Below are 27268 nucleotides of genomic sequence, written 5' to 3' on the forward strand. Positions count from 1 at the left end.
GTATGTATGATGATAAACAGGCACACATATTCTTCCTCCATGATGTGGAGACCACTGAATTAATATTATGATTGAATAGAGATTTGAACTTGGATGCTGTAAATTTAAATCAAGGGCATATATCTGAATATATTATTATTATTATTATTATTATTATTATTATTACACTTTATTTATACCCCTCTCCTCAAAAGGACATGAGGCCTAATCATCATGGTTTTGATTTTACTGCTTTAGTTCTAGCTCCTTTAACTTGTGCAATTCCCAACTAGCTTTAAAATTGTATAATGTTGGCAACGTTTAGAGGGCTGATGTTGTTTATTCTTCATGACTTTATGTCAAAATTAGATTTTCTCAAATTATGGGTTTAGAAGTCAGATTACCTCCTTGAATTGGCCAAAGCAGACAATTAAAAACCAGAGAAAATATTGCAGAACATATATAATGAGCTTATGGCAACCTATCCTTGTGAACAGTAGGATTCAATATTTACATTAGTTGTAATTTAGACGAAGTGTACTAGTAGCAGCCTGCTTGCAGGTTTGATTTAAAATAGCATAACTGTACATTTATGATGTAAAGAAAAGACTTGTGAGGACCGACTAGACCAGGCATGGACAAATTTCAGACTTCTGGGTATTTTGGACTCCAAGAAATCCCAGCCAGCAGTTAGGAATTGTGGGAGTTAAAGTCCAAAAACACGTGAAGGGCCAAAGTTTGCCTATGCCTGGACTAGACAGTACTAAACCAAGGGTGCAATACTTCTGCTTGGCTTTTTCTTTTGTATTATCCTTCTCTCGTTCCTGAAAAAAAAATGTCCCAGAGTGTTGGAAAATCATCTGGACCAGATTTTTTTGGCACCACAGAGGATTTCAACATGAAAGCAAATTACAACTCAGGGTCTTGTCCAAATGGAACACATTGGAATTCTTGAATCAGGAAGACAAACCAGCACATGATTGAGTATCTACTTTCTATTGCCAAATCTGCTGTGGTTATAAGATTTGTCAAGCATCATCCTTTTAGCTCTGTCTCTGTTAAATATTACTACTGCTTATCAAAGTTTACATTCTGACTTTACCAAAATCAGGGTGGGCCACACATTTGGGCTTCAGCAAAACAACAAACTTTAGCAAACAACTACAGGAACTAACCTTCTTTTAAAACCAAACTATGTACCTGAATCGGCTTTGAATCCTTGTGCTCATTCCATTTCATGAGCTTTGTTCATGCAGTAAATGTCAGTAGCAGAACTCTTTTATAACCATTTATCAAATTTCAAAGGGAAATGGTGCATGGAAAAAATTAGTAGTTTTATCATTTTAGAAGGGATATTTTTCATAGTACCCTTGACTTACCTGATTTTGTTGCATATTAAGCCAATAAAATCAATTATACTCTGTAACATAATACATTTTTATAACTTGGAAGCTTGTAGCTTGTCCCTGCTATACGTTACATGCACATGTAATTTTCCAGTTCTACAAGCTCCTAAATATTACAAATTCCTCTTGTAACAATGTCTATTATTATATTTCCCTTACCTTCTATATTTCAGGAGGACTGCATGTGATTAATTATACTGTATAATACAAAATCATTCATCATTGTTGTAGCATAATTTTAACTTGCTTGCTCTAGGCAACAAGAAATCTGACGTGTTTGAAAATAAACGTGCACAATTCAGAATAGGCAACACTTGCATATACTAAGATCACTTCTGAGAATCTCATATTATCTCTATCCAAACTTTGTGTAGTGACAGTGTGCTTGGACCTATTCCCTAATGCCTTTGAGATGTTAGATAGTTTTATTTTATTCTAGCAGGTTTAATTCTTGACTATAGTATGGAACCTCTCACTCCCACCCCAGGATCTGCAGTGGACATGTTCCTGGACTTTGCTTAGATTTGCAAACTGTTGGATAATAGCAAACCTCATTGAAATAAAGATTTTTGTGGTCCATGAATAGTATAAGGTCATGCTGGAGGACTTAGGAAATGCTCAGAGAGGCCATATTTTGTCAGAAGTGGATAAATGAAATGGCGGGTACTGGTGCAATGGATATGGGGGTCAAATTGTATCTCTATAATCCAACTCTTCTGGGTGGTTACATAGTTAAATCCTGCTGGCAGTTCTCAACTAAAATAAAACCAAAGACTCAATTCAATTTGCCTATGTTTGAACTCATCATTAAAATTGATTTAATAGTTTCCCTCTAATTGGCAATTTCCAAAATATTTGGGACATAGAGTGTATCTACACTAACCAATTACAATGAATAGTGTGGTAGCTAAATGCCACATGGCGCTGATCCAGATGAACCTGGACAAGGTCATTAATGCGACCTGTAATAAATTACAGCACCTGCATGTCAATGGAAGGTGGCGTGGCAGCACTCTGATGACAACAGCTAGAGCACTGAGGAGGAAGTAGGTGCCCTGTCACAGTTGGGAGAGCTGTGATGTGGGGGTGGGGAAGGGGCCCTTTGGTTGGCTACCCAGTGGTGCCGAACCATATTTGGCATGGCTAGACAGTAGGGACACCTTGCTGCCTCCAAGGTGGCTGAGGTGATCCCTGTCAAAACTCCATGGGGGTCCCAATCCGGCATCTTGGATGCCGGATCAGGCCCATATTTTGGGTCAATGGGTCCATTGTCTCATGCATTCTAACAGTTTACATTTTTCAGATTACATTGGAAGCCTCAGACCAAAGAAAAAATAAACAAGTCTGTCAAGCTATAGCTCTTTGAAGCTTACCTTGCAAAATAAGTCAATATTCTGCCTAGCTTGGTGGACTCCCTGCAGTATTCTGGAAACTGTAAGGAAGAACTTTAATGGTTATCTTTGCTTACTTAGCACACAAGGCTGTGCAGTTGTGACAGGTTTTCACTTCATACATCAACTGGATAGATATTTCTACTGATATAAAAGAAAAGAAGTTTAAATTTACATTATATACCTTTTTTCAGAAACATGAATGCTACATAGAAAAACAATATATAAATTAGAATGGTCAGAACACTTTCTGCTCCCAGTGCAATGTCTTAGAAATCTTGGAAATATATAATTTCACTTATAAACCAGTAATACATACATTAGGATTTGTACAATTTGAAACAATTCTACTTTACATTTAATTTAATTTTTTGATGTAATGGTTTAGCAAGAGTTTGTATCTGCAGAAGTAAAGAAAAAAACCCTCATGGGTCATAAGGTCTGCATCCCTATTTACCACCTTAGTAAATTAACAATTTACCACCTTAGTAAACTAACAATATATGCAAATAACAATGACAGAAGATCTGTTGATCCTCTACAATGGGGACTCTGAGGACTTGCTGATTGAATCACTTTAGCTGTCAAAGGTTTACAGATTGTATAATATTGCTTGGGACCAATACAGGAATACTTTCAATCAGCAGTTTTCAACCTGTGGGCCCCCAAGGGGTTTTGGCCTACAATTCCCAGAAACTCCAACCAGTTTACCAGCTGTTAGGATTTCTGGGAGTTGAAAGCCAAAACATCTGGGAACCCACAGGTCGAGAACCACTGCTTTAGATAGACCCATGTATTTTTTAACACAAATACCAGGACTTACCTTATTTCTGTGTAATATTTCCAATATTGTGAAATAAACTCTATAAAGAAACATTACTAAAAATATCTTATTAAAGGAAGATTACCCACAGTACTTCAGACATTAATGCGTGATATTGACCAAAAATGATATAAGTGGGGACAGAAATACAGGCCAAAAGGGTTATCTGTTCCATGTGGGACTATGTCTTTTCAGATATGGAAGCCCCATGAATATTCAAGCCATATGCAAAGAGGTTGGCAGGATAACCTTATCCCCAGTTCTATCACTCTCTTCACACTGAGTGACAAATTTGAAATTGCTCTGCACATGAAGATTCGGAACCAAAAAACCTGCTATTGTTTTCCAGTTGCATGTGCAAGGAAGCTACATTATTCTTGTCACTTTGCATAGAATGTAAGTGATAGGAATGGAGAAGACAAGGCTAGTCCATTCACTTCTCTCTGTGTTGATAAGTAATCACTGCTAAAATGAAAAATTGGTCCTAGAGTAAATCAAGCCTGGACTATACCTAGATGCCAACATGACCAGATTGTACCATGATATGACATGGCTTATCAGAAAAGAGGACCATCACTGTTCTACATCAGCAATGTCTCCTACCACATTATCACACCAGGGCTTTAAAGTGGGCAGTCCCGCATTTCTGCTGCCTGCAGAATTCTGGGCAATGTTGTTTATGGAGGGGCCTTTTGAATTCTCAGCAACAGAGGTCCACTCCTTCCCAAACTACATTTCTCAAAATTCTGCATGTGCCAGAAATGTGGGGCTGCCCGCTTGAAAGTCGTGGTGTGATAACGTGGTAAGTCTCCAGCCTATCAGCATCTGCATTGACCAAGGAAGGTCTGATCAACTTCTGATGTTGACACAAAGTAGAGGACATTTCCAAGCCTTTCCTGCTTGGACTGAGAAATTGTATCAGGGATTTTCCTTCTGATTTTTGTACCTCACTTCTTGGCATAAAGAAGCTGGAAACATCCACACTCTTGCAACCCAATCAACAGCTTAACAGACTTCATTCACAACTGCTGACTTGGAGGGAACATTTATGATGATGGCAATGGTGTCACAATCATGACTACATGATGTTACTGAACCCACCACAGTTACAAATTTATAACTCTAGGTTATGCATCTGTAACTACACTACAGAATGCCAGCTGAAAATGCTTGGAAAGTGGAAGGCAATAACAAAAGAGGAAGCTCACATCACAGACAGATAGACTCAATGACAAAAGTCATAAAACTGAGTCTGCAAGACCTAAGCAAGGCAGGGTGCCTTGGAAATCAATAATTAAGAAGTCACCATACAGTGAAGCTGTCTTGACAGAAATTAATAACAAAAGACTGCAGAGAGCATCCATACAAATTAATGTATGTTCATTCTACCCAAATACAGCAGGACTCGATCTGATCTCTGGATTAAATAAGATTCTGGTGTCTGAGTACAAATTAGGTATGATCTTAAGTATAGGTTTTACAAACATTTGAATGAATATATACCTAGTGTTAACAAATGTTCAGCATAACCTGTTAACATTCCTATAACCCTTTGCTCCTATATTAATCAAAATGTGTTGCCTTCTCAAGTAAAATTAAAATTACATTTTTCTGAATTATTGCTGTAGAGATGAGGTAACAAGACTGAAGAATAACATGCTCAACAGCATATAATACAATTTCATTTTATTTAAAACATACTTTGTATGATATAAAAATATTGATCACAGTGAGATTTAAAAACTGTTACTGCTATAAACAAGAATGCAGTACAATATTTTTAAATGGAAATAAATTATATAGTCATTATCTTTAATAAAAAAATCACAAGGAAGAAAACCTAGGGTGTTTGGCCAGTGGCAAAAACCAAGTCCTTATTGAGTTCTTTACAATCCCAGGTTTTTAAAAAGCATTTGTGTCCCATGCGTCTCAGAGCACAAATGAGTCTGTCTCTGATAATCCTGTAAAGTCTCTTCTGCGCAGTAAATCCAAAATATTAGCAGTCTTTAAACAAAGTGAGGAAAATGTACACCAAATTGCCAAAGGTTATTGGTGTCTCTAATTGATAAGTGGTCTTTTCCAATATGTGGGTACACAGCGACACACTTCTTCACTGTAATAAAGTCCAGGCTCACAGCGTTTCGTTCGAACTGTACATGGTGGTCTGTAGCAACTGAAAGAAGATGGGAAAAACAGGTGTTTGAATCAAAAAATGTAAAAGGACTTAACTTAAAGTGAAAAGTGGAACAAGATGTTTGACAGACTCTACATTAGTGAGCAATTAAGATTAGCATTAATGTTTAACTGTGAGCCCCAAGCCATCAAGTTAACCACCTGTGTCCACCTTAGTTTTTGATATGAATTCTTAGAAAGAGAATTTCACCTTACATGAGTAAAAGCTCATATTCAAAAGTAATATGGTACTTAATTCTGGGGTGGAAGAAGGAGAAGGCAACTGTAGGCTATTCTGAACCACTCTGATAACCAATCTGGGAAACACGATTTCAGCTTAGATAGATTTCTTGTCTAATTCAGCAGGGTTCCTCACCCCATTCCCTTCCCTAAGCAGACAAAAGAGCTACCAATTGTGTGATTTAGGAACCACAGCAGTTCTGAAGTTACCCCTTAGAAGAAGAAAAAAGTAAAACTGTATAAAGTTTGCAGAGAAGTAGTTATATATTGGTATGCGTACATACACACAAAGGTTGGGATTCAAACTTAGGGCTTATCTACAGAAACAAAATAACTTGAATTGGCCTCAAATCTAGTGCTGTCTGTCTACATGATGGCCTGTGAGTATCACAGATTTTCTGCCCTTAACCCAACTTTGATCCACTCTAGGCAAAGTCAGGGGATATGCTGGTTTTGTAGGGAATAATAGAGCAAGGATGTCAAACTAATTTTCATGGAGGGCCACATCAGCCTTATGGTCACCTTCAAAGGGCTGTTTGTAGTTGTAAGACTGTATAAATGTAATTATGTTGCCCTGGAATTAAAACTTCTTGGGCCACATAAAAGGACATGGTGAAATGGATTCAACACACGGGCCTTGCATTTGACACATGTACTCTAGAGCAGTGGTTCTCAAACATTTTGACTTGCAGAGACCTTTTCAGAATCAATTTCTATGATGGCGCCCTTTAGGTCTATCCTATGTCTTACAAGTTAACTGTGTTTAGGAGTACTGTTATAGAGGGAAGAAGAAGGGATAGTAAGGGAATGTAAAGTAAAGAGATATCTAAACAATTGTGCAATGAAACTGTATTTTAAAATTTTTGAAATTTATCATATCTCAATTTATTCTCAGCTACTACCAATACACATGATATTGTCAAAACTTGGCCATACATAAAAAAATCAATTTTTATTCATTTTATTTTCCTGGGAAGAACACACAGAGCTCTCAGGGCTTCACAGAGCATAGGTTGGGGACCACTGCTCTAGACTATCCCAAGGCTTCACAGCCATCCAAACAGCTGGATTCAGATTGTTTTGGCCCAACCCACTGCCACCATCACCCTTTCCCTATGTTGACAGAACTGCCTTAGATATTTTTTAGATAATTAGTAATTCATTGGACAGTTCACCAGTATCATTGAAACAAACCCTGCATTCAATCATAATCCTTTGTATTTCTATTTCCCTTCCATTTTTATTCTTATAATAAACCTTCAGACAACAGGTCTGGCTGTAAGACAGTGGCTACACGAGCGTATCCAATAAGGTGGATACTACAGTACTCATTAAGTTGTGCCCTGGAATATTGATCCCTCCCCAATTACAAGCATGAATGCGCCAATCTGGATCAAAGCCTTAGTACAGGTTAATCATCCCTTATCTGGATTTTCAAAATATGAAATGTCCAAATTTCTTCAAACAGGTGTCTGCGATAAAGACAGAAATTGTTTCATACAATTATATTAAAAACAGTGTGCATAAAATTACCTTTAGACTATGTGTAAAGTAAACTAGATTATGTGAATGAAACATAAATGAATGTCATGTTCAGACTTAGGCTTCCATTATGTATGTATATGGAAATATAGGTTCCCCCAAAAACACTTTTGGTTCTAAGCATTTTGGAAAAGGGATACTCAATCTGTATGTACAGCAAGTTGAAGGAGGCTTTAATCCTCTGCCCATTGATATTGTTCCAATCCAGATCAGGATAATTAGCCTACATGTGCCACTGAACTTTCTTGACAATGCAAATTTCTGTTGCAGAGTCTTGATATGGCCAAGAGAACTAACAAGCATGGAGAAAAAAGGAATTAAAGCCCACCAATGGTCACATAAGGGTCACATTCTACATCAAGTCCTTACAATTCCCATTCATTTGTGGAGGGAGTAGGTAGAATTAAAAGGCTTTCACTACACATACAAGATAGTTAATTTGCCCTTTTAATGCAGATTTTAACCTAGATCTCCCCAGTTCTAATACAGCAACATAATCCGACAGTTCTTACATAGCTGAAATAAAATGGGTCTTTAACATTATTAATATCGGCTAGCATCCAGTTGGGAAACTACAGCACTATACACTGTCCCATAAATGCATATAATTGTGGAATGTCAAAAGGGGAGTCTGGAGACACAGCTACACTTTTAGGGCTGTTACAGAAATTGGTCCAACAGTATGACCAATGTGTGATGGTACCCATGCACATATCCTCAAATGCAACATGTCCAGATGCACAATGGAAACTCCAGTTGCACAATGAGACATCCATCCTGTTGGACACTTTCACAATTCACTAGTATGGTTGTGTATTGTGACTGCAATATAACTCCATCATCATGAAGTTACACATTGTAGCCTTTGATGCAGGATGTCCACCAAAGTGTATTCAACCAATTACAAAATGAACTAGCATCTGTAAGTATAAAAAACTTTTGAATATCTAGGACAATGTTATACTTTCAATTATTCTGTGATTCTGGGTGACTTCCAATTTAATCCCAGTTAAGGTGAACCGGCTGAAATCAATGAGACAAAGCAGTGTTTTCCAACAATTCATTTTAATGGAGTACTCTAGTCAGGACTTAAGTTGGCTTTAGCATATTATTTGCAGGATTTATTAACCTAAATAGTTCATCCACAATTGCAAATTTGAGCAATTTTTCAACTTGGAAACAGTATAATTTTGAAACATAGCTCCAAGTCTCTGATGGAAATACACACTTTGACTCATTCTGTTGCATCACTGGAAGCAACATGTAGCTTCACAGCTTATTATGTACAACAACTTTTCAAGAGATTAAAAGAGAGCAGTAATTTATATCGTTTTTGTCAGCAAAGTAATCAAATATTTGACCAGCATCATGCTTACAAGATAAATATTTTGCATCACTGGATAATTTGTTTCTACAAGGACTAAAGAAGAAAAGCTATAAACAAATATGTCATAGCATGATAATTTCCTATGTTTGCTGTCAAAACACATTGACCTAACATAACCTCATACTGACAAAGCCAAATAGCCTCTGGTGTATAAGGCAGACAAAGTACTATTTTCCAAACACTGGCAATGAATCAAAAGTGAAAGTATATGTTTCAGGTTTCAACAAAGATACTTTTAAAATTTGTTTTAACAATGTCTGTTTTCGTGCAACATACAATGAGCTGTACTGACATTCCTCCTGATTAATAGCTGGCTTACGTATTCCAGTTTACAAATACAATGTTAGAAATGTAGCTATTTCTCCTTCTCCCCAAATATGGAGAGCCAACGGATAGCCAATCCAATTCATATCCCAAAAGCTGCTCTTTTATTTAGATCCCCTAAACTTGATTGGGACATCCTATGCCAACGTCTATCTCTTGAGCCAAAGGTGTCTTGCTACAGCTGTGTCAGGTTTCATATGGCATATTAATCTGGCATGGAGAAGCCTAATATTCTCTAATTTTTTTATAATCCTTCACCTGTGCAGGCAGAATTGTTGCCATTGGTTCAAAAAATCCTAATTTGGGCAAACAGAATCATACTCAGATATGCTAGAATGCAAGCTATCATATATACTTATGAGTATGTCAGCATCTTCTATAAGTCGAGGGCAGGTTTGGGGGTAATAATTATTGATTTTCATATGACTAGTAGATAAATTGAGGGTCATTCCACAGAAAGGGGAAACTGCCAATGCTGCCTCAGGGGCATGATGCCCCATGACACTGCTACTATTTCACACCCAGGCATTCAAAAAGGCCAAAAACAGCACCACAGTAGAGAGAGTTAGAGGGGAACAGTAGTTCTTTTAGGATCTCGAGGGAAAGATTATGCTCTTACCTTTCACCACTGTACTCAAAGAAGGGGTTGAATCTTTTTTTATTAGAGTTAAGGAACAATACTCACATGTATTATTATTATTATTATTATTATTATTGGATTGGATACATCAATTTAGTATTTTAGGGTTGATTTTTGACTAAAATTTCTAGATTATATACATGAGTATTTAGGGTATTTAGAGGCACCACACATGCAATAAAGCTCCTCATATATAAACTGTTCTCTATGTGGATCATCATATCTTATAAGCATTTGTAGAATTGTATCCTGTTTTAGACATGTATCATGTGAAGAAACATCTATGCTGTTTCACATAACACACTAAGATAACCAAAGCAGACTTACTTTTTCTGCTTTTAACAACAAACTACATGTTTAGGCTAAAAGGATTCAGGATGCTTTCTTCTAGATATGGGGGAAACTGGGCAAATCTATTGTATCCTGTTGTAACCTCCAGGTCAAAGCAGTAGTAGAAACAACAATACCACTTAGAGCTTTCCTCTGGATAAAGATTGCATATCTTATGAAGGATGATTAAGCAAGCTGTTAGGAAATGTTCATATAGACACATTTTTCTTGGAAAGGACTGTTTTATCAGATTAAAGGTTCAAATAAGTCAATGTTGTAACCATACTGGCATGAAATGGCCGAGGATCACTCTTGGCTGGGGCAAAAAATCCTTAGTATTGTTTTGCAGCTAATGCTTTGGGCCTTTCCAGACTGCCCAAAAATCAGAGGAAGTAGGATTTTAAATCCTACTTCCTTTCAGGATGGAGGCCACACAGCTGATCTGAAGCCCATGCTTTTACAGGGGTGGTGTCCAGATACTTGCCCCTGCTGATCCAAGATCAGCAGGGGTGGGCATGAGCACTATCAGCCTCTCCTTCCCTGCCGTCCATTTTTCCCTGCACTTATCAGCAAAAAGCCCCATTTGAGGCTTCCAGGCTTCCCCTCCATTTCATCTTCCCTTGGAACAGTCGAAGGAGTGCTTTGGGTAGGGTTGGGGGGCTTTCTCCTCCAACGTCCCCTGTTGGTTCTTCCAGGGAGGGGAAATAGAGGAAAAGGCTGGAGACCTGCAAGGAAGGCTTCGTTCAGTAAGTTGAGAGGGAAACAGGGGCAGAAGGGAGACCAGAAAGGAGGGAAGGAAGGAAAACACAGGAATGGAAAGGTGTTTCTCAGGAGAAATTAGGTTTAACGGGCAGCCTTTTACATGTATTTTTCAGCTTTTAACCCAATTCCTCCTGATTTCTCCAACCTTTTGGCTAAATGTCATTTAGCCACCTAACCTTTTAACTCGATTTAATTCAGGTTATAATGCATGTGAAGAAGGGCCCTCATACATGGATCCACATCAGGTCCCTCCCCCGCTTCCTCATTTCACTCAGGGTACATCTAATGTTTGCAGTGTCTACTGGGTATGAAAATAACACTGCTCGCCTCTTGGAACTTTAAATGACAATGGCCAAAGAGACAAAGCAACATGAGAGCGGGACGAAGAAAAGAAGGAATTGTTCCCTGTTTCTACCCTCCTTCTCCAATCATATCATCACCCTGGCTATCATCATTATAGGCACTGGGAGGTGACAAGCATGATTTACATGACCAATGAGCACCACAAAGTCCAGAGTGACAGGACATGGGAATACTATTTTTGTTCTTAGCCTGCCCAAGCCCAGAGAAGTCGGACAGTGGTGTAAACAGTTGTATAGGAGGCAGAACATAAACTAAAATTTAGTTTACATAAACTAAAATTACAATTTTCTCCAGTTTCTTGGGGGGAAATTAAAGCGACTACTCCTCCATCTGGGAGTTTGCAGCAGAAGATTTGATTCTGCAAACAAGTTTGTAACATAATTATAGTTGCATTACAGCCAATTCTTTCAACAAATTAACAAAGCTATGAGGAAATCAGCAAAGAATGGGGAATATACAGGAGCTTGCCACGTCTTGTGCAAAATCTTCTAAATAACCTGTCACACTAGCTTGACTCATTTGTACATTGCATACACTACTGTATCTCAAGTTACATCATGCCTGTTAAAATTTTAAAACACAATTGTCGAGCAAAGATGTAATCCTGGGTAATGTATTAAAACCTTGGCTAAGAGGACAACTAATTCTTGATGGATTACTTAGCTACAAGTTTTCATCTTGCATTTTTTCCTATGATATTTATCTGCTGGATTGACATGGGTGATTTCAGGATAAGGGCAAACCGGTCAAGTATCACCTCCATTACTCTAACATAGATATATTTTCTTTCTAAATGACAAGTTAATATTTCTTGCTAATAATAATTGTAGGGTAGTTTTTAGTATTTATTGTACTTTTTATGTGTCAGGTTCACACATGTAAACTTATTGCACGTGCATGGGCGACACCCCTTTCGCGGACAGAACCAAAGGTGACTCAAATACAGAGTTGGGAAGAAAAATGGCCACAACTTGTTTATTGATTACAGAAACAAGGGTTGACTGCCATGCATGGGTTCTGGATCATGATCGATCAGCTCACTGCTGACAGATGCAGTTATATACATCGCCGCCGGCACAATATCAGGCTAATGTTACAGGGCAAACCGGTCAAGTATCACCTCCATCCCTCTAACATAGATATATTTTCTTTCTAGCTCACAAGCTAATATTTTTTGCTAATAATAATTTTAGGGTAGTTTTCAGTATTTACTGTATTTTTATGTGTCAGGTTCACACATGTAAACTTATTACCTGATTATGTGAATGGATCATGATAATGATTTGTGCTAGTAATGTTTATAGAATCCCTGATTTTGTTCTGAGTCATATGAAGTAACATGATACCTTATTACTTTCTAAATAACAGCAAGGAAAGAGATACCACATTTCTCAGGGAGGCATCCTGCAGCTGCATCATAAACTGGACTCATTTTGGTTAATTTAAACTACAGTAGGAACACTAAATTGAGAATCTACACACGCAAATTCTGTTGATTCAGTTGGTCTACTCTATTCAGGACTAGTAATAGGATTTAGGGTATAGTCTGCTACCTCAATCAAGCAGTGGTCCACAAGAAATAAAATATGGTCCGCGGCCTCACCGTTACTACACAGTTGCAACAAGAGAGACTGATCTTGTGAAACCCTCTTATAGTGTCAAGGCTTATTAAATATGGTTTTCTGTGGGCGAGCAGATGGTGACTACTGGATGGCATATGATTTGTATCAGAAACTAGAGCTGATGTGGTCTATCCAATGCAATTTTCTGAATCAGCACCCCAAATAACCAAACAGAATTTAAAGTTGACCAAAAACTGATTAGTAACCCTTTTGGAGAGTGGTCCATGGTCAAGTGGTTCCTGATTTTTTAAAAAAGGTTGGGAACCACTGCTCTAAATAATATGAAAATTCAGTGTCTTGCTGCTTTCCTCAGTGTTCCTCATTGCACTTGCCTGCTATTCTTCTCATCCCTGCCAATACAGATTTAAGTTCTATCACCATGGTCTATTTCTGGTATTCAGCCTGCTTAGAAGCAACTTTTGAGATATATATATATATATATATACACACACACACATACACACATACACAAAGCTTCTATGATGTTGTTGCTTTCACTGCATATTGGCATTATGTAAACTAGTTTTGACCCTTCACCCCTGCCCTATTTATTTGGCCCATGTTAATGGGCCTTGGAGTATATTACTCAAAACAGCTGCAAATCCTTATTTGTCACAGACAAACAGACTTTATACGTATCCATATCATGATCCTAAACAAGACAAAAGTGCAAGTATATTATATATTGAAATTAAACAAAACTGCCTTTCAGAACAGATATTAAAATAATGTAATTCATTGTAGCATGTCACTTCTATGTGTTCAAGAAAACAACATTTCCAACATTGGTTTGGGCAAGCTCTCTCTGATTTTGCAAAGTTCTATGCACCTAATGCCATCTTACCCAAACCTACTACTTTGGTAGACCATAGGCCCCAAGTTACACAGTACATAATTGAAATCCTTTGCACAAAATTTGGTTCAAACAACCACAAAGTCTTTCCAACCAAGACTCCAGTTTGCTGCTTTAAAAGCAAAACACAGAAACTGACACAAATGAATCCAAACACCAACACAATCCACTATCATATCATAATAATGATAGGAATAACAGTTCTGCTTATATTTTATTATACATGAATAGACAAAACAAGATGCTCAGAAAGCAACAAGGTGATTTAATTACCATTCATATCATGATCAGTGCCCTGCAGATTTCTGGTATATTTGAATTAGCTGATTGTTTGAAGCATATAAGATATATTACAAGGTTTGGTTTAAATAGAGCCACTTTGAAATAAAAGGTTTTATTAAAGTTTTAGGAAGATGAAGTGCTATCTATTTATTTTATTTAAAACATTTATATTCTGCCCGTCTCACCCCATAGGGGACTCAGGGCAGAGCACAACACATATACAACAAGCATCCCATGCCGGGACATAAAACCATAAATATACAAAAACATTAAAATCACTTATATTCAATTTAAAATAAATTGCTTAAAAACCATCTCAGGACACCATTCGATTATTGCCTCACTGCACTGCCCCAAAGGCTTGGTCCCACAGCCAGGTCTTCACCATCTTTGAAGGACAAGAGGGAGGAGGCTGAGCTAATAGTGCCAGGAAGGGAGTTCCATAGCCAGGGAGCAATCAATGAGAAGGCCCTGTCTCTTGTCTCTGCCAAACACACCTGTGACGAGGGCGGGACCAAGACCAGGGCCTCCTCGGAAGATCTTAGTCTTTGTGGTGGTTCGTAAAGGGAGAGGCGTTTGGACAGGTAAATAGGGCTGGGGACGTTTAGGGCTTTAAAGGTCAAAGCCAGCACTTTGAATTGTACCTGGTAGCAAACGGGCAGCCAGTGAAGCTGACCTAACATGGCAGTTGTGTGCTCCCTGTATGTTGCCCTAGTTATTAACCTGGCTGCCTCTTGTTGGATTATGTGAAGCTTCTGAGCCATTTTCAAAGGCAACCCCATGTAGAGCATGTTGCAGTAGTCTATCCTGGATGTAACGAGTGCATGGACCACCATGGCCAAATCTGACTTCCCAAGGTACGGGCACAGCTGGTGCACAAGTTTTAATTGAGCAAAAGCCCCCCTAGCCAGCGCTGCAACCTGAGGTTCCAGGCTCAGCTATGAATCCAGGAAGACTCCCAAGCTGTGAACCTGCGCCTTCAAGGGAAGTGTAACGCCATCCAGTACACGCTGTAACCCTATACCCTGTTCGGCCTTGTGCCTGACCAGGAAGACCTCTGTCTTGTCAGGATTCAACTTCAGTTTGTTCTCCCTCATCCAGACTGTCACAACAGCCAGGTACCAGCCCACAACCTGGACAGCCTCCTTACCATCTGGTGGAAAGGAGTAATAGAGTTGGACATCATCTGCATACAGATGGCATCAAACTCCAAAACTCCAGATGATCTCACCCAACAGCTTCATGTAGATGTTAAATAACATGGAGGGACAATACAATCTAGTATGCAATAACAGGAAATGAGATGATTTGGTGGGTAAAAAGTAAGAGTTTCAAGGGTTTTGACATAGCCCTGCATTCAGCGATCTTTAGGAACTGGTATGATATTCCTATATAGAAACGATTGAAACAATCTATGCACCTATGGCTAGTGAATGGATTAAACACAATGTTCTTTTCAGGCCACAAAACAAATATAAAAAAATAGCATGTTTTAAGCTTCAAACTAGTGAAGCATTTTAAACACTGTTTTTCTGTGATTAGCGACAGACTCATCTGCCAGAGATTAAGTATACAGTGTGATGAGTAAATTTGAGAAATCTAAGAAATTCTGCCCAATGCTTTTTAGTGAAAAGAGTACATTTTAGTTATTCTGCTTACCTGCATGTTTGGTGATGAAATCTTTTTCCTTTTAAAAAACACTTGTTTGGAGATTCTACACATTCACAAATACATTTTGCCGGGTTTAATGGCTGATGTCTAGGACATGTTCTTTTACATACGCATTGGCATTTTTCTTCATCAAATTCCTTGTTGGATCCACATGAGCTTGGCAGCAGTTTGTTTTTACATGTGCACTGGCATGATGTTCTGTCTAATTCTTTGTGGGGTCCACAGGTGGAAGGTCTCACTCCTCCTTTGCAGACACACTGACAGGTTTCTTCATCAAGTTCCTTATTAGGTCCACAGATGTCATGGTATCCTTCAGCAGCATCTGTGAATACACAGCATGATTGGATAAAAATAAATTATTTTCCAGGCTTTACAAAAACTGGAAAACACATTTGCTACTTTCACAGTTTTGAGCTCGTGAATTATATCTTACACATAACGATAAAGGTTTCCCCTTGACATTAAGTCTAGTTGTGTCCAACTCTGGGGGGTGGTGCTCATCTCCATTTCTAAGCCGAAGAGCTGGTGTTGTCCATAGACGCCTCTAAGATCATGTGGCCATCATGAGTGCATGGAACGCCATTACCTTCTCGCTGAACTGGTTACCTACTGATCTACTCACATTAGCATGTTTTCAGACTGCCAGGTTGGCAGAAGCTGGGGCTAACAGCAGGAACTCACCCCACTCCCCAGATTCGAATCGCCAACATTTCAGTCAGCAAATTCAGCAGCTTAGTGGTTTAACTTGTTGTGTCACCGGGGGCACCTATCTTACACATATCTAAATCAATTTGTTATTTACAAAGTGAAATGTGCAAATAAACAAAAAAATGTGTATTTTCTATAAAGTAGTAATTTGAAATGATTAAAGAAGTCTTAATATTAATAATAATAATTAATAATAAGTTTGTTTGGATTTAGTTTTATAAGAGCAAAAGAAAAGACATGTAAACTTCCAAAGCATATTTGCTTACCAGTATCACCAAGGTAGGATGAGAAACTGAACTCATGTTGTGCCAGACATCTGCAAATGTGATTATTCCAGATATGGTTTTTGGGACATGTTTTGTTTGCCACATGACACCTAGGAATAACACATACTATTGATTTATTACAATGAAAAGGCAAGACAATTGCTTCTGTACATAGATCACAAACGCTGCAATACATAAATCTAACCCTACAAAGTGCTGGTTTTATTTACATTCAATGCAATCTGTTGCAGTCTGCATTTTCCAAGTCTGGACAAAGCTAGGAAAAATTTTCCTAGGTTATGAATATCCAATTTAATCTAAGCCAGAATACATAACATGACACTGGCAGTGATTTAGTACACTACATAATGAAAATGCCATGCTTTGTTTTACTAAAAAGTTTCCAATGGAAAAACAGATCTGTCTGACAAACATTCAGAAAGGCATAAAACCATTACAAGGAAGAAGTTAGATGTAGAATAGTCAACATTGGCATTATTCATTCAACATCGTTCCAAATGGAAATGGGTTATTAAGAATGTTAAATACATTTGTCTCAGTTTAGCAAAGGCAGCAGGTTTACAAAGCTTTTCCTCATGTTGTGTATTTTTGAGATGTATGCAAAGCAAGCACAAATTGATGCTTTGGGCACACATCTCCATGCTGTAACACTACACATCACTGTGATGACCATATACATATATCCTCACATAAGCAACAAAAGCATTGCTCTACTACTTGAAGTGAGCAGACAAAGCTTATTCTAGTTCTCTGTCCCTTATTCCTCTCTTGAATTGATGATCAGTATTCTTGAACGGAGCTCCTAAATGCAATGCTTCAAGCAATGGAAAATATGTCTGCAGCAACACAGAACATTGCTAGATCAAGGCCGATGTGGTAAGTGACTAATACTTTGTTCTTTTAAATGAGGATATCAAAGAATCTGGAAACAATTCACTCATGTATTCTAACTGTGTTGCATCTCCTTTGGCAGAGAAAAAGTGGGATATAAGTATACCACCACCACCACTGCACCACCACCACCAATAATAATAATAATAATATCGAGGGCTACATCAATCAGAATTTTCTCCTAAAGACTTGAGCCTATTTATTTTGGGATACTAAACTAAGTTCAAATATTCATATTCAGTCATGAGTAATGACTGTTGACCTGAATGTTGCTGAATTGGAGTCATTGTTCAAATAAAGCAAAACCAAAACAACAACAACTTTACCTTATATTTCTAGTTTTACTAAATAAATTTCCCTATAGTTATAGTTCTGCACTCCTTTCATTTTCCATGACAAATGACAATTTATTAATTTTGATTATACCTATATGTGCATGAGGTTTTGAATAAAATAAATCACATTATAGGCGACTAAATTTACAGTTCTTTTTTTTTTACTAAATTCCCCCTATAAATTAACAATATATTTAACTTTTTTAAAAGTCACTGGTTTGCTTTAGAGTAAAAAATCCATACAAAAAAACCCAACCCTTCGGTAAATACTTTTTCTAGCAATACAAGTCTGATACTTACTGTGGTTGTGTCATGGGTAAGGAGCGCCTAATGATTGAATGAACCTGTCTGTAGACATCCAGCTTGGACATGCACCGACATGATGTATGATTGGCAAAACTAATTGTTATAGGTTTTGGACCATGTGACAGTGGTACGGTTATTTCAAATAACTGTAGAAGACGGAAGAGAACAACAAGAAGAAAGCTTTACAATTTGAGACTGTGAAATCCCAACCTGAAGATAATGCTTCATCCAATACATTATGGTGTGTGTGTGTGTTGTTGTTGTTTTTTTTTTAAAAAAAAAAACAGAAATTGAAATTTTTTAGTCTTAATTATTTTTAGGCAAAATCCTGAAAAAGTTTTCCCCTACTCCAAGATCAACAAACTGTGGAGGGAAGGGTCAAACAATACTTTCTGGGTGGGGTTTGGTTGTAAAAATGAGCAAAGGTACACTCCTGTGATAAGATTGACTAAAACTACAATAATATACATTCCCAATGAGAATTAATGACAAGTGTTGACTAAAATAGAAGAAAAAACTACAGAACCCAGCCAGGCAAATTACAGTGTGCTTCAGACATGTTGTATTACAACCAAAATAAATAAATAAAAAGAGGGGGGGATTTGTAACTTTGGCCAATGTGTGTAACACACAATGTGAAGGATCTGGACTGACAGGGTTGTATAAATACTGCTAGTTATAGTGAACTCTTCTAAAACTGAACTCACTCACTGTTGACAAGAGGCATTCATTTATATCTGCTACATCATTTGACACCAATTAAGGTTATGCAATTGATGGCAAATGATGTAGCAAATGGCACACTGCAGAAAAGTATTCCAGATCTTTCACTGATGGAGTCTACCATACCACTCACAAGCAAAACTAATTCTAGCTAGTTAGAATTTAGTGTGCGTAATTTGTATATAGGATACATGGGTTGTGGTGCATCCATGACCAAGGGTTATATAAATTCAAGCAAAGAAAATATGTGCAAACATGACTCATTTCCTGAGTAACACAATCCTCTTAGCATATTCACATTCTAGTTTGTGTGTGTTGGTTATATAATATGAAGGAGCTGTCACAGTTGTACTTTATTTTTATTAATGATTATATCTACTTTTTTCAATGTAATGATTTAACACTTTGAGATCGTTCACACATACAGTACCTTATTTGATTCTGCTATACCAGGGGCCTCAAGCTTTTTGGACATAAAGGCTATATTTAGGGATAGGGGGATCTGGTGGCTGTACATGGGTACAAACACACTGAAGGAGATTTAATATTGCATCTCAAGCTGAAGTGAGAGATCAGCAATCTCCCCGTCCCCAATGTGCCAGTAACTGGTACTATATTTATGCTTGTTGGCCACAATTCTTTGCTGAGTGAAAACATGCCTGAGATCCACAGCCTATGGCATGTGGGCCATCACCAATACAAGGTCCATCACTTTGAATAGCACTTTTAAACATAATCTCTCCCCCAAAGAGTCTATGCTAAATCCCTCTATTTATTTTATATTTTCCTGTCCAGACTTCCTGTCACACTCTTCTTAAAATAGCATATAAACTTAACTGTCCATCTTTTATATTTTTGTAATGCTCCAGTGTAAAATCAGTGTATAACCAGAAGCTCTGAGCAAATTGCTTGATGGAAAGAAACATATTTATAACAGCGATAAAAAAAATCTGATTAGCATGATGGAAAATTGTGTTTAATCTACCTATCTTTATTATATCTGTGCACTGAAATCAGTGCGACCAAAAAGTGCTGAGCATAATTGGACTGTTCTTTTCCAAATAATGTTATTTATTATTATTTCAGACATTTATATCCCATCCCTCTCAACCTCGGAGGGGGACTTAGGACAGCTTACAACCAGTAACCTTTAGATGACAACAACAATAATAAAAACACAGTTAAACATTAATTAAAACATTATCATAAGTTAAAAAGACAATTTAAAACATAACATAAAAACTCAAAACTATTCTTTAAGTTGAAATAACAAGTTAGCCCCTACTACTTATGTATATTCTGCATATTTTGTCAATAAAACCAAGATGTAGTGCAAAAACATAAAAAACCAAAATATTTTAAAAGGGTATTTTATATTTTAAAAGGAATAGTATTTAATACATACATCAATGGTGAGAACACTTACTAAATCACCAGTGTTATTGTACTGAAGGATAAAAATCTTGAGAAATACAGACTCATATTTCACAAATGACTCAAGCATTCCACTAAAGCATATATTTCCAAAGTGTGTGTGTGTGTGTGTGTGTGAACATAATGCATGGTAAGTCAACTGCTGCAAGCCAATTAAAACTGTCTGCTTATGTCTGTGAGAAAATACTCTCCAACTATTCTGAGAAATGTATTCCCCACTGAGTGAGTCCTTGATGGACGCCATGGACAAAAATATTTTTATCTTTGTAGTGATCCGAAGGACACAGGGATATGAAAATCTCAGTAGGCAAATTGTTCCATACTGAGTTCAGGGATCATTGTACCGTCTGTGAACTTCCATATCAATCCGAAAATTCCTAGCCAAGATTAATTTTTCCCTAGTAACCACAGTTGCAGAGATAAGCCTGAAAATGTAATGCATATGGATCAAACTTTAATAAATGAAGGTCAATAAAGAAACTTTTACTTAAAATTTTTGAGATTCCTTATTCATTCAACTATATAAAGTACTAGTTTAATGGGGTGATTTGTGATAAATTTGAGGAGGCTTAAGGTGTGGCTACTTTTATTGCTGACTGTGCTGATGCTATTACATTCAACATACCAAAGTAAATAGCATGTTCTTATGTGAGCAAAATGTTCACTGTCTAATGAAATATCCTAACAACAGACCAAGTGGAAAGACAATCCCCAGCCACATCCTGGCATCTATTGTGTTTATGGAAAATAAAGCAAAGTATATTTCAAAGTTGTTAAATATAGCTAAAATAACTGCAGTCCTTTCGGCTTTTTATAAGCTACTTATGTAATTTTCCATAGTAAACAAAAGGACACAAGAAAAGCTGTCTTTCAGCAACAGATGATCTATACAGTCCAGTATCTTTACTATCATAGTAGCTACCTATGGAAATCCAAATGCAGAATCTATGGAAAATCACTTTAAGGAATTGGATAGTTTGCTTGCTAGTGTCATCAGTGAATCCTTTTGGGAAGGTATTGTTTGGGAAACATTTGTTCATTTTACCATGGTCCTGCTCAATATCTCAGGATTTAAACTGTAATTATTTGTTGCTTCAGGTCAAGCCGTCTCTTCTTGTGGAAAGTATTTGAAGTCTTTCTTCTCCTGTGTTAGAAATGTTTTGATCCATTCTAATAATGCCATATAGGCTGTGCTTGTGATCTTGCTAAATAGATGGCATAGAGAGATTAATTTCTGTAATTTTATAATACAACCCTAAACACATGTCCTTTCAGATGCAACTGAACTGCAATTCCCAGCATTCCTTATCACGTGTTAAATTGGCTATAGTTGCATCTAGAGGGCCAATAAGTTCTCACTCTTGTTCTAGGGAGTAAGCCACATTGCATTTAATGAATCTTGTTTCTGAGTACATATTGTACAGCTACCCAATTTATCCTATTTGACTGGTCTATTGAGGGAACAGAAGATGATTTTGGTCATCTGTGTGCCCTAAAACCTTCACATTTATACTACTCTTTGTGCTTCCCCTTCTCTAGTCAATTATGTATGCAACTCTGTGTTGCATGTAATCTATAACGATAAACATATCACATACCAAGGGCAAATATACTCACATTATACTTCACAGTTATACAACCTAACATAATATTCCCTTTAAACACATCAAAATAGTAATAAATATTTAAATGATAAATATTTGAACAATATGCAGACATTTAAACAAGAATGTAAATGAAAAATAGTAACAACTTACTGTTTTGCTGACGTAGCTTGTGCTGACATTCATACACTGCAGACCTTCACTATTACAGCAACCTCCACATCTGTAGATGGACACACATGGAGGTTTAAAGAAGGTGTTTGTTGTTGCTCCAGATTCTTTCCCCACATCTACACATACCTCACGTGGCATGCATTGAGTTTTCCTCCACTCATTATCAATACCTGCCAAGTTACAGGGAAAGCTCATAGGTTATAAAGTAGGGTTTTTTAATAATTCATAATCCAGGTTCCCCTAAAATTAGTTGACATTTGGTTATGAAATAGATTGTTTTGAAATATAATTTCCTTAAGTGAACACTGTTGAAGGTACAAACTCCTACTTATGATATTTTATGACTAGAATTCTTTTTATGAATAATATACTTGATTCACCAAGAAAAATTTCTTATGAGGGAGAGCAGAGATTCAGTTAGTGCAGTGACTGATCAAAAAATAGAGTGAGGCATGTGGAGGGGCTATGTGAGATGGTAGAAGGAGCGGAAGGAGTAGAGAAGAAGAAAAGGGAAGGGAATAAGAAAACAGTTGCAAGAAACCTTGGAGAAAGTTAGCAGAGGACAATCCACAGAAACTAAAAAAAAGTTTTGAAGGCAAAAAAGAAAAGAGGGAGACCCCGGGTCTTCAGAGATGAGGAATTACATACTAATTTGTAATAACTAACTAAATATTTACTCTGTTGTAGCATTTACTAAATTGTTCTGCAACAAGGTTGTAACAACTGTAGATATAGTTTTATTGAAAAAGTTCTTCAGACATGTTGCTTAACCTTTAATCGGTGTTCTTTGAGTGATCATATATGCGGTCACAAAAATAGGTCTGGGCATGTATTCCATCCTAGAAATTTCTAGAGCTCAAGTCTGAAAGCTGAAACTCATGCTTCTACTCCCCAAAAGTAGAGATTTTACTATTACGTAATCCTCAGGGGGATTATGTAAACTCATTTCCTTCATGATTTATGTGGGAATATCCCACCAAAGGATGGGAATTACCTGCAGTGGGGGGAGGAGGATGGATTGTATGACTTCACAGATTATCACCTGAAGAACATTAGTTACAGGTAAGCAACCTGTTCTTATTCTTCAGGCACACATAGGGCAAACTGGCTGTTGACACACTGAGAATGAAAAAAATTGAGGAGAGTTCTACCAAATAATGTCAGTCCTCACTGTCACTTCCAAGCGCACATTTACATTGCCCACCCAGCCTGAAGGGAAGATGAATCAGCTCAGTGGAGGCTAAACAATGCACAGAGCTGATTCGAGTGGAGGCAGCCTTGAACAGTATGAAATAAAGTCACAGGTTGCTCTGAATTCTCTTTATGTATACTTAGTTAAAAAGTAACTCTACTAAGAAACTTTGGAAATTAATTGTGAAGATGCATAACAGGACACCAGCAAGAGTGTCCCACTGGGTATTGATACTCCCTAACTGGTGTCCCAATGTGCATTGATGGCCTCCGTAATTGTGATTAGGAAGTAATAACCACAAATCCTTGAACAGATTAGACAAACTTTAGGCCATTGCCATGAGTCTGAAATTTACTCCTAGTCTCAGTACTTCTTAGAGGAGAGACCAGCTGCATTAAGAAAATGCATGGGCAATCGTCTCTCCACCCCAAATGCAAAGTGCATAGTAACCATCCTCTAAAAAAAAGAAAACAAAAAACAAGCAGAAACTCTTTGAGCAAATGAAAGCATAAAAGGCTCATAAACGCAATGACGAACAATTTCACTAGAGAACATTTTCCAAGATGTTGATCATTTAGTTCTCAAAAAGAGACCTAAATGAGGGAAAACATATACTCTCTTCCTTCATGGCAAATAACAATTTTGAAGAACATTTCTCTTGATTTTAGGGTGGGAGTGGGCACTGAACCTCAGCTCCTAGGCTTGAGCTTTAGAAAGTTCCCCAAATGGTGCTAAATTGCAGAACCCATATATGTGCCCTCATAGAAATTACAAAACAAACAAGGGCAGGATGAAATAATTTGGATCCTGGGCTATTGCCAGCCAGACATTTACCATTTGTCACTTCCCGCAGACATAAATCTAGGTATCTCCCCATCCAAACTGAAATGAGATAGCCCTTTTCTATATGAGGGTCCCATAAGTAATTTGTGTAATAAAAATAATCAGGAATAGTAAGAGGAGCTGGAAATGGATGAAAATATACTTAGATATAACTGAGGGACAAGTCCTCTTTGACATCAGCTCATATTTGTATCAAGCTATCTGATCTAAACAATTTGTCAGGCAAAATGCCAAAATGTTCACCAAAGAGCAATTCCTTAAATTCTCTGTGGTATCTTAAGCTTAGTCTCACCTCTCTAGTGTCTGCCTAAAATGCTTGATCTGCCCTGCAAAACACTTTAACCTGGACTAATGTGTATCCAGATGTTGCACATCCATCACTGTAATTTTTAAACACAGTTCAAAAAACTATAAACTCTTATATCATCTCTTGCTATTAGGAAGATTTGAGATGCTGACCATAAAAAATAATGTATTAACCAAAAATGTTGTAGTCATTTTTCTTTAGCGAGTGTAAATGATAAAACACACATGAAAGGACTAACATATTCTTACAGTGTGATTTACAATATTAGATAGATGTTAATTCCTCATACTTACTTTTCAAGATCTCTGGACTGTAATGAGCTGCGGCAAATTTTATTGGATTTGAATCCTCTGATTTTGCATCGAAGCTGGGCAATTCCCTGTTGTGTTGCCAGCTCCCTCTTCTCAGCTGACATTTGAACATTTTCCAATATTCTGGATAAAGTACTGTCATGAGTTCATCCACACTGGATACAGATCGTAACTGCTCCTCCAACTCTTTGCTTGCGTAAGTCTGCTTGAAAAATATGAGGATAATTACTTTTTGCATTATACAAATATTTACGCATATCAATCAAACAATTGCATGAATGTTTAGCAAGATAAATTCTTCTGATATAAAGAAAAAATGTCTTCAGGTTGAAGTGATTGCCATTTTTTACTTTCTCATTTTTTTATCATTCATACAAACAACCAAGATATATACTGACATTGCCCATATTTTCCTCAAAGAAATGGCTATACACACTCCCATTAGAATTAGTTTCAGCAAACATTAATAAATTGTAAATGCGAAGTTTTCTTCCAGTGCCTCTTATGCTGCACTTCTATGCAAAGTTACTAAAAATGAGTATTATTCAATTCAGAGAGATACTATCCAATAACTTGTTAAAATATCAGGGTGAAGGGTTTCAATTGTCTGTGAGATTCTTCCTTGACAAACTAACATAATCATGAATTCATGAAATCATGACTAATATACTGTAGAATAGAAAAACAGAACATGAAGATCTAACTTAGAAGGAGCTTAGTTTATGCAATTTAGGAGATTTTAACCATTTCCCTCATGAGATAGATTAGTTGGCAAGACATAATTTTTATTGATTTAATACTGTAAATGATGTAATTTTATTTAAAAGTTGTCATTTGATTATGTTTTTGATTGTACTGTTCTTTTAAATTGTGATCCATTTTGAGCCTCAGTTTCTTTCTTTTTTTTTTTTGGGGGGGGGGGGGTAGCAATTATCCCAAAAACATTAAGAGAAATATTATGATGAGAATGCTTTGAAAACATTGCTCTAAGGTGGAAGGTATGCAAGAAGTACAAAGAGTTATTTCAATCAGCCAACCTGTTTCCATGAATGCCACTGGATTTTGAATGTGATTTGTAGACTTTTATAATACATATCACTTTTGATCCTTCCCTAACTTAAAAAAAAATTCATGTCAATAGTTTCTTGGTTCTGCAGAACTTCTTACCAGTGTTTATGATAGCTTACCTCATCAATATATCCAACAATATCATTTACAAAAAAAATTCCATCTTAACACGTTAATTTTATGTCCAAAACCAGTGCCATGGCAGTTAAAAAGAAAGTGAAGCCGTCATTTAGCAGCCCATTATGACTGAATAGTTTGAATTTGTTAGAATAGCAGTAGGGCAACCAGGTTGGGGTCACAGCTCTCATATTAATTGAGAGGTGTTTTCTGAAACATTGAGAAGGCACCTTCCCTCCTTTCAAACTTACATGCTTATATGATATTCTTCTATATTCTGTAAAATGAACTGACATGGTGATGAACTCTGTTTTTAACCCTGTTTTAATATTGTGTAATTTGTTATAATTGTTTTCATGTGTTTATTTTATGACTGAAAACTTTCAGCTAGACAAAAGACTAAGGAGTAGCTAGCAGAGGCTTTGTACTTTAGAGATTACACACAGTGTTGTATCTGATAACACTGTATCTCCCAAGATATAACTTTCCCATATTGTGTGATCCACAGGAAAACACTTTCTCTTGGTTCATAGGTATTCCTGGTATGCCTGGTGGGACATGCTGTTCCTGCTCTTGGATAAATGCTATAAATGTATTTAAACTATACTGTACTCTACCTAAGCCTTGAGGAGAGGTGATTAAGAAATTAACTGTACTATTACTATTACTACTATCAAAATAATTAGCAGGCTGGACCAGTGATCAGTAAGTTGAAGCTTAAAAATTAATGAAACTTTTTTTGAAATTAAGAATTGTTAGTTCTAAAATACTTCTGAAGCCGAGAGTGGTATGTTTAAAGTCAACTAGTGGATTTCCCTGGATGAGCCAGGATTCACAAATACACATATGATATGTCACCGAGTTCGGTGTACTTACTTCCTGATAACAGGTCTGTGGTAAGGATCCAAAAGTGAACTGCCCTGGGTGGAAGCAGTTCTGTCAGTGGAATGGGCAGGTGAAGGGAAAGAGATGGTTCCTTTTGTCAGTCGGCCTGAATGCCACCTCAACTGAACTTTCTCCTTCTCCCATTTAAGTATACTATGTCACCCAAAATATGTTCCAGGGTGATATATTGAAAAGATCTTGAGAAGATCTGTGGGAGCTGCAAGAGTTCACTGTGCATTGTCTCTCCCCAGTTCTGCTGAAATAATTGCTTTTATTCCAGCAGAATTATTGCAATG

General features: G+C 37.1%; 1 protein-coding gene across 3 annotated transcripts in view; it reads right to left on the reverse strand.

The window, feature by feature from the left end:
* Positions 1 to 5268: 5268 nt before the first annotated feature.
* VEGFC (vascular endothelial growth factor C) overlaps positions 5269 to 27268 on the reverse strand; it is a 54737-nt gene continuing 32737 nt past the window's right edge. For 2 of the 3 annotated variants that reach the window (XM_060778683.2, XM_060778684.2), the window contains exons 2-7: positions 24885 to 25104; positions 22229 to 22419; positions 18309 to 18460; positions 16762 to 16871; positions 15776 to 16109; positions 5269 to 5772 (exon numbers count right to left, since the gene is read on the reverse strand). In XM_060778683.2, the coding sequence (XP_060634666.2) occupies positions 5658 to 5772; positions 15776 to 16109; positions 16762 to 16871; positions 18309 to 18460; positions 22229 to 22419; positions 24885 to 25104 (1122 nt within the window). In that variant the 3' untranslated portion in view covers positions 5269 to 5657. Of the gene's footprint in view, positions 5773 to 15775; positions 16110 to 16761; positions 16872 to 18308; positions 18461 to 22228; positions 22420 to 24884; positions 25108 to 27268 lie in introns of all 3 variants that reach the window. The other variant, XM_060778682.2, reaches the window with a different exon arrangement.

Source organism: Anolis sagrei, chromosome 5, assembly GCF_037176765.1.
Source record: "Anolis sagrei isolate rAnoSag1 chromosome 5, rAnoSag1.mat, whole genome shotgun sequence".
Classification (NCBI taxonomy): domain Eukaryota; kingdom Metazoa; phylum Chordata; class Lepidosauria; order Squamata; family Dactyloidae; genus Anolis; species Anolis sagrei.